This window comes from Colobus angolensis, unplaced genomic scaffold (assembly GCF_000951035.1).
Source record: "Colobus angolensis palliatus isolate OR3802 unplaced genomic scaffold, Cang.pa_1.0 Scaffold37, whole genome shotgun sequence".
NCBI classification, from domain to species: domain Eukaryota; kingdom Metazoa; phylum Chordata; class Mammalia; order Primates; family Cercopithecidae; genus Colobus; species Colobus angolensis.
Window position 1 is genome coordinate 185,901 of NW_012117043.1, and position 8,802 is coordinate 194,702.

The window sequence follows — 8,802 nt, forward strand, 5'->3', positions numbered from 1 at the left end:
CTTTGGAAACTCTTCTCTACGGAAGATAATTCCATTCAGTGTTTAGAATCTGTCCTAAGCCATCCAGAATTCTGGGACCTTAGGGCAAATATCTTGGGGTCCATTCCTATACCAGCTTCCTCCCCACAGCATCCCCACCCATAGTTGCCATTTATATGGCATTTTGCAAGAAACTGTATGGATGTTACCTCTAATCCAAAGAGAGCCCTGTTGAGGATGCATTCTCTCCGTTTTTCTAGAGGAAACAAAGGCACAGAGAGGGAAAGTGATTTTCCCACGATCACAGATCTATTAAGAGCAGCTTCAGAATTTGAACCCGAGTTGGTTTAGCTGCAGAGTCCATAGTCTTCCCACTGCCCCTCCTTGATAGAAATTCTTCCTTTTATTTATTTGAAATCTGCCTTCCTCTTTTCCATTGGACCTAGTCTGCCTTCAGAGCTCATAAGGTTCAAATCTCTTTCTTCTTCTCTGTGACGACACTTTGAATTGTTGGCAGCATCCTGCTGGGAACTGGGTGGCAAATGTGAGTGAAGAAAGAAGGCCTCATTTAATCCAATGGGATGGCATCGATGGCAAACGGGAGACGTGGGGGCTGCAAATAGATGCACAGGAGGACAGGGTACTGGGCACGGGCTGTTGACTTGGGGAGCTGGATGCTCTTCCTCCTTTTAACTTCATGATTTCTGTTCTTCCTCAAAAATGTAGTGCCTTAAGCCAATACACCAATTCCAGCGCCATCCCACTGTCATCACCACCCCCACTAGCAGCTCCTTGATTCAAAGAATGGGGAAAATGGCTAATAGAAAAGCTCATAGAGCAAGCATCAAGTCACTACATACTCAGACAAGTTGCTCTTGAAGGTTAGAACCCAGCTTTAGCATTTGTTTTTTTTTTTTTCCCCAGCCCTCTTAAGCTCTAGGTCATATCAGCCTTGGGTAATGTCCTTAGGAAGATCCAAGGAAAACTGGCTTGGGGCTCATCTAGTCTCATCTTGGTAAGCTTCATCTTAGTGAATTAGAGGCAGATTATGACACTGATTATGGCAGTGTGCCTGGCCCCTGGGGGAACTTTGTAGCCTCCTCTGGAAGGTGGGGCTCTAGCTAGGGCAGGGGGTGGGTGGATGAAAGAGAACCAACAGAATCAGTATACAGGGATGGTTCATCTTGGGAAACTGGGCAAAGGAAGACGTGCGGCCAAAGAGTTGGTCCACTTCTCCAGATGATTCCATGCCTGGAGTATTTGGTCTCTGCAGGACAGGGTCCTCCAAACCTTTTTGTCAAATCCAAAGCAAAAAACAAGAACACTGTCTTTCTAAGCACTGAGCTTAGGGTGAGATGTCCCATGTAACCCCAACCTTGTCCTTGACTGTTTCATGGGCACATCAAGCAGGACTTCCGTCTGCAAACTGGACCCAGGTTCTTGGCGTTCTTTTGGCTTCCTTCAGTTGCCTGATCTCTATCCAGTACTTTTTTTTCCTGAGAGCAGACCTCCATTTTGGTTCCCGAGCAAGAGGGAGGGTCAGAGCAGTGAGGCTGTAAACATGTTTGGTTCTACCCTTCCCTTGCAGAGCAAACTCCAGTGGTTTACTAAGCATCCACATCTGCCTGTGTGTGCTGCCTGCCCCACCTCCCGGCAGGGGCACCTTTCCCTGTGCCCTGGAAGGCAGCCAAATGGGACCCCACCAAAGGAATGTGAGTTCTACAGCCTAGCCCCTAGATGCAGCCTCATCCCTGTCCTGCTCTGCCTGTGTCCGTGCACCTGACCTCTTGGGCCTGGCCACAAAGGTGATACACAGAGACTGACGCCTAAGCTACGGCTCTTTCAAGGGTCACTGGACAAGGGCTTCTTCTTTGTCACATGGGTCTACTTATACTTTGCAGCGCCACGAGAGATGCCAGGGAAACAAACATTTCTAGAAGGCATTTTAAAGAATAAAAGAAATACTCCAGCCAGTAAGAGTATCCTAAAAGAACTATGCGGAAGCAATAACAAACAGAATCCATCCAGTCATTCATTTATTCATCAGAAGTTTACTGAGTGGCTAGTCAGTGCCAAGGCACTGGGGATACATCAGTGAACAAAACAAAAGAGATAAAAATGCCCTGCCCTCATGGAGCTTATATTCTAGAATTAAATAAAGAACATGCCATATTTACCCTGGAGAAAAACAGCCGATATTTCTTGTGGGTGGACAGGGGAGGAGAAGGCAACTTTATTTTCTTATTACCCACCCTTGGAAACAGGGGGTGCCGAGTCATTGTTCCAGGGCCCTGGTGGCACTAATGTTCCCTATTGGGTTTGATGTTGTTTTGCAGGAGTGCGCTACAGCCAGCAGGGGAACAATGAGGTCACTTCCTCCTCAACAATCAGTCACCATGGCAACAGCGCCATGGTGACCAGCCAGTCAGTTTTACAGCAAGTCTCCCCGGCCAGCCTGGACCCAGGCCACAATCTCCTCTCACCTGATGGTAAAATGGTGAGTACACCTGGGCCATTGTAGCTCTGGAGCTGATAAGATAAGAGGCAAAACAAACACAACTTCTCACAAGGCCTGCCTCAAACAATGAACCATTGTAGCCCTGCAGGGGAAAATGAGGGCTGTCCGGAGTTGGAAAGGAGAGGTAGTGCTGGTGACCTAGCCTTCGGCAGGTAGAAGAGGTGTTCGGTTTGAACCCAGCCAATAAATCTGACAGAGTTCTGCTCTCATTTTATTGATTGAATGCCTCATAAAGGAGCAAGCCCGGTGGGATATTGTTTGTTTCGGGGCTTGCCAATGACATTTGTGTTGATAAAATGTTCATTCATCCCTCCCCCCAAGGCCTCCAAAGCCAATTTTTTAACTTAGAGAGCACCTCACTTTGACACAAGCCCCCTCTTCCTCCTTACCATCCCCTTGGTACTCACAAGGAGAGTCATTAGCAAGTCAGGATGTAGTGGATAGGAGGCGATGGGGAGAAGCTCCTTGAACTGGAACGGCCAAAGACATGGGATGCCATGACAGCGAAGATCACAGTACAAATGGTAGATGGGCTGGGGCGACGCTTAGGGAGGGAGAAACACCAGCTTTGAAGTTACAATTGCCCAGGTTCAAATCTCAGCTCCAGCTCTTAATAGCTGTGCAGCCTGAGCAGGTTACTCGATTACTTATGATCTCTTTTCCTCATCTATAAAAGAGGGGCGGTAACAGTAGGCTCGGCAGGGGCATGAGCGTGATAACATATGAGAAATACTCTGCAGTGTTTGCCATAGGAAATAGTCAATCAACTGCAGTATTGTTGTTGTTGTCGTGTTAATGTCAATATCATTCTCATTAAATGAAGTTTTCTATATCTGTAACCACAGCCCCACATCCAGATGCAAGTTTAGCACACTTGCTGAAGAATGGATAATTTGAATTTGAATTTTCTACATCAAACTAGATTCTAGACCAGGTGCAGTGGCTCACACCTGTAATTCCAGCACTTGGGGAGGCTGAGGCAGGTGGATCACTTGAGGCCAGAAAGTTTGAGACCAGCCTGAACAACATGGTGAAACGTCATCTCTATAAAAAAAAAATATATATACAAAAATTAGCCGGGCGTGGTGGCATGCACCTATAATCCCAGCTACTCAGGAGGCTGAGGTGGGAAGCTCACTTGAGCCTGGGAGGCAGAGGTTGCAGTGAGCCGAGTTCACGCCACTGTACTCCAGCCTGGGCAACAGAGTGTGACTCGGGTGTCTCAAAAAACAATAATTAATAATAATAATAAAATTAATAAAACTAGGTTCTAATTAGGATTAGGTTCTGATCCTGTAGCAACACAAATGCAGGAGAGTGGCTTATGGGAGAACAGGAGCATTACAACACGGCAAGGGTACAGAATGAAAAGCTCTATTCTTTGGGTCATGCTTTGTTTTTCAGGGGAGGGAGGAGCCGCAGGTTCCTGACTTTCATGCTGAAGGTGGAGCTACACACATTCCCAGAGTCGGGGCCAGGATGGGTGAGGGCAACAGGGTGCAGAGGCCATTTTAGATCTTGACGTGTGTGCTGTGTAGGCAACACAGAAATGGTGGGTCACAGGTGACTGAGTCCCTGGCTCCCTGGAGGAAAAACAAAGTGTGGTTTCTGAGGAGAACACTGACCCGGCCAATTCTGGTTTCAGAGGACCTGAGCTGCTCGCCCTGGTCGTGGTCTCTGAAAACAAAAATGAAAGGGCACTCCTAGGGGAGGCATTTTGCAGCCCCCTTCTCCTACTCCCACCTATCCCTTAAGAAAGATTCTTCTCCATATGAAGAACCACTTGTGTCAGTTACCTGTGAGAGGCACAGACAAGTCTTTCTGTCTTCTCACGAGTGTCCCGAACAAGTTATGGTTAAGGATTACCCAGGCTTCAGTGGAGAAGGGGGCCTTATGGAAGAGGTCTTGGCTTTTCAGTGTGGAAAAACCTTCCAGGTCTCAGCTCTTATTGCTTGAAGGTCCTTGGGGTTTCCTGTTGAGCTCTGCCACTCCTTCTAAGAGGCAGGCTGCCTCACCCAGGCCAGGGCCACTCTAAATGCAGCCTGCGGACACGCTTTTTGCTTCCTGTTCTGCTCGGCAGTGCTTTAACTGGGCAGTGTGTTACTGGATTGATGATTGACCAAGACTGTACACCTCAACGTTAGCAAACACCTGGAAGCTTGTTCGCAGGGACTGGCTTTTCTCTTGTCTCCAAACACCCTAGTGCATGTGCTGTGTCACTATCATCAGAGGCCCAAATTCAAGAGTTTGTTTTCTTGTTAATATAATAACATGTCCATCACGGATCTTGGTCCACCAAGGCAAGAGTGGAGTATGGCTAAAAAGGTATGCAGGCGAGGGAACCAGTATGTGCAAGTCTTGGCTTGGTCATTCACCAGCAGTAGGGTGGACAAATTGCTTAACCTCAGTTTCTTCATCTGTAAAATGGGGGATAATGATGCCAACGTCATAGGGTTGGTGTGAAGATTGCTTGCAGCTCTGTTGTTCTCTGGGTCAGCCCTATTCTAGGAATGACAGTCTCTGCATGCTGACTTTCAGTAGGACATGCCTTGAAATCTTTCCCCAAGGACTGGTTTTGGAAATAAAGTCAATCTATTTGAACTCTCTGTTGTACTGCCTGCCCCTACCCACCCCCATGCCCAAATGTCATGCGTTGACAAAAAACTGGCCGGGTTTAGGGTTATAGTCTGTGCATGTCAAACCTTTAAAAAAAAAAAAAAAGAAAGAAAGAAAGAAAGAAAAAAGTAAAGCACATACTGGATACTTTCACAGTATCAAGCAGTATGTCCTGATGGTGAAAAGCTCAGGCAGGCCGTGGTGGCAGATAGCCTGCTTTCAACCCCAATTCTACCACTTGGGCACACTTCTTAACTTCTCTAAATTTCAGTATCCTTATCTATGAAATAGGGGTAATAATACCAACATTATAGACTATAGGTATGTAAAGAACCTAGTATAGTGAACAGACCATAAGTGACAGCATTAATATAATTCAGGTTCTCCAAATTATCATGTAAGGATCACCACTGATATCCTTAGCAGTGCCCTAGCTTCCATCAGTCCAGGAGCTAAATGGAAAGTAATGGTTGTAGCTGGGCACAGTGGTTCACACATGTAATTCCACTACTTTGGGAGGTGAGGAAAGATAATTGCTTGAGCCCAGGAGTTCAAGACACAGCAAGATCCTGTCTCTACAAAAAATTAAAAAATTAGCCGGGCATGGTGGTGCATGCCTGTTGTCCCAGCTACTCCAGAGGTTGAGGTGACAAGATCGCTTAATTGCAGGAGTTCGAAGCTGCAGTGAGCTGTGATCGTGCCACTGCACTCTAGCCTTGGCGACAGAGTAAGACCCTGTCTCAAAAATAAAAATAAAAAATAAAAAATAATGGTTGCATTTTAGAATGGGAAGTAACTTGATCAAGGTTGCCCAAACTTAGTATGTGGATAAGATTTAAGCTCCAGCAAAACTGGATTTTAACTCTGGCTTTTTCACTTATGAGTCAAGTGACACAGAAATAGTCTCAACTCTTCTAAAGATCAGTTTCTTAATCTGCAGTATAGGGACTGATAGTAATAATGCCTGCCCTACTTGTGTCATTATCTATTAAGGACAATCAGTGAAAGCACTTTACAAATCCTAAAGCCACACACATTTAAATTATCTTTATTACCGGCTTCCATATTTCTCTTATACCATTAACCAAATGCTGAAATGGCAGCGAAATTACTGTCACTTGGTTGACTTTCTCCAAAGGAACTACATTACCCAAGAGATTCAGTCTGAAGGCATGTTAAGGACTTTTTTTTTTTTTTTTTTTTAATGACTCTGACATTTTGAAAAACAAGTCCAGCAAACAGGCTGGTTCTCTCTTGTTTGATGTGGTCAGAATTCCTTCTTGGTCATGTGACCCCCTAACTCATTTCTTGATGCTTGTTTTAAAAACACAAACAAACCTGTTTGGTTTTGTCTTTCTTTCTTTTTCAAATTAACCTTGGACGCTGTGGGGTTGACCAGAAGGGCAGGGTGGGAGATACCATCTTACCTGGGTGCTGGTGTGCGACCTATAGTCTGAAGAGCTCTGGGAAGTGAAAGATGGATGAAGGAAAGTTGAGTTACTCAGACATCTGGTGTATCCTAACCCTAGAGCACCTCTCATGGTTCCTGATGCTCTCAAGCATGCCTGGGTTCAGAATAAGAGGGGCCAGTCCTTTCTTAATAATAACTTTAAAAATTATTTTGAGGCTGGGCACAGTGGCTCCCGCCCATAATCCCAGCACTTTGGGAGGCCGATCAGATGTCGCCCAGGCTGGAGTGCAGTGGCGTGATCTCGGCTCCCTGCAACGTCCGCCTCCCGGGTTCAAGCAATCCTCCTGCCTCAGCCTCCCGAGTGGCTGGAACTATAGGCACCCACCACCACACCTGGCTAATTTTCGTATTTTTAGTAGAGACGGGATTTCACTATGTTGGCCAGGCTGGTCTTGAACTCCTGACCTCAGCCAGTCCTCCTGCCTTGGCCTCCCAAAATGCTGGGATTACAGGCGTGAACCACCTCGCCCAGCCAATAATTGTTATTGAGTGAATGAAGGAATGAATCTGAGAACTAGCCATGCCAAGGAATCGCTAAGTCACATCATGTTAGAAACTGCTCTTTGTGGTCCAAGACTACCCATGTTTCTCTTGCTTTTTCTCTCCATCAGATCTCAGTCTCGGGAGGAGGTTTGCCCCCAGTCAGCACCTTGACGAATATCCACAGCCTCTCCCACCATAACCCCCAGCAATCTCAAAACCTCATCATGACACCCCTCTCTGGAGTCATGGCAATTGCACAAAGTAAGTTCTATTCTTGGTCAGAAAACTTGGGGGCAGGGAGAAGAAGAATGGGAAGCAAATTAGTGCGGTGAAAAATAACTGTAGGTCTCCTTCAAACTCACCCACGCTTGTAGATTTGGTTTAACTTCTTTAGTTTCTCATCGGTCTCCTTAAATCCAATATTTGGATTGTTTAGCCTAAAACAAGAGAAAATTATGGAATGGATTTGTATCCCGGTCACAGTTTAGCAACCGTGCATCCTGGGCCAAATCATTGAACCTTTAGGAGATTCAATGTCCTCATCTATAAAATAGGTTGTTGAAGTGATCAAATGACAGTGAATATGAACATGCTTGTAAGTCTCTAAAGCATGAATATGTATAACATGGTATCTTACACTTTGTCTTGAGTTCATTCCGTCACTAAGTAGGTGGTAGATTTTTCAGGAGGTTCTTTATGTTTGGTCATGATGAAGTAAGAATGACAGATTTCCTTCTAAATGGGGAATTTTGTGTGGTATATGAAATCTCCTTGGCCAGCAGTGAAAATACACCAAGGGAGGACCCAGAAAGAAACTGCCATTGTATCTGAGAGCTTTGAAAACTTTAAGAAAAAATAGGTTGCTTTGGGACATCACACGCCCGAAGACACAGAGATGGATCAGGTCCCTCCAGCTCCAGGAGGCTCATATTCAACAGCAAGCCTGTGCCCTCCCATACATAGGCCATCTCGAGGCATGAGAAGGCTGAAGGGAACTGTGGTTGTGGATGTCTCTTTGAGAGTTTTAATGCTGATGAGTATTCAGCATATTTTCAGCTTCACCATGACAGCTCAGGCCAAGTCATTGTTTCTCAAAACCATCCTTGTGACCCTTGGATGTATTACCAGATGTCTTGGGAGAGATGTAAGGGTAGCACATTGGTCATCTTTCTTTCAACCTTGTATCGCTCCATTGTCCTCTTGACCTTCCTTGTGTCTAGGGCCCATGTTGGCCATCTCTTTGTTTCTGCCTTTTTCTTCCTTCCCTCTTCTCTCCCTAAATCAGCTCTAGCTAGGGTCAGAACTTGGATTCTCACTTCTGAAGAGAATGACTTACACATCCTTTGAAGTCAGAACAGGGCCAGGCCCATTGGAGCACACAAATTTATTGAATATGTGTGGCTCTCACTCTATCCTTAGCTGCTTGGAAATTGACACACATTGCATTTATTTTGGCAGAAGGAAAATGGGACTGGGGAAGCATCTGGAGAACTCATAATATAAATGATCATTTTAAATGTACTGCCTTTTGACTGGGCCCTCTGGTATATGGAATATGGTAATTATACTAACACCAGAGTTTGGAATGAGATAAGATACCTAAAACCAGCTTGTTTGCTATTTAGAAGATTTGATTAAAAGACCCATGGAGAAGATATTCCACTTATTTCTGCAACCAAAATAATAAACAAACTGTCCCACTTAACTTATTTCTTCCATTCTAAGCTTTCACTGC

At 45.3% G+C, this 8,802-nt stretch overlaps 1 protein-coding gene across 3 annotated transcripts in view; it reads left to right on the top strand.

Annotated features, from left to right (window-relative positions):
* The window catches only part of HNF1B (HNF1 homeobox B), a 58,625-nt gene that overhangs the window by 30,760 nt on the left and 19,063 nt on the right, over positions 1-8,802 (top strand). For all 3 annotated transcript variants that reach the window (XM_011953612.1, XM_011953613.1, XM_011953614.1), the window contains exons 5-6: positions 2,316-2,476; positions 7,196-7,328. In XM_011953612.1, the coding sequence (XP_011809002.1) occupies positions 2,316-2,476; positions 7,196-7,328 (294 nt within the window). The remainder of the gene's footprint in view (positions 1-2,315; positions 2,477-7,195; positions 7,329-8,802) is intronic.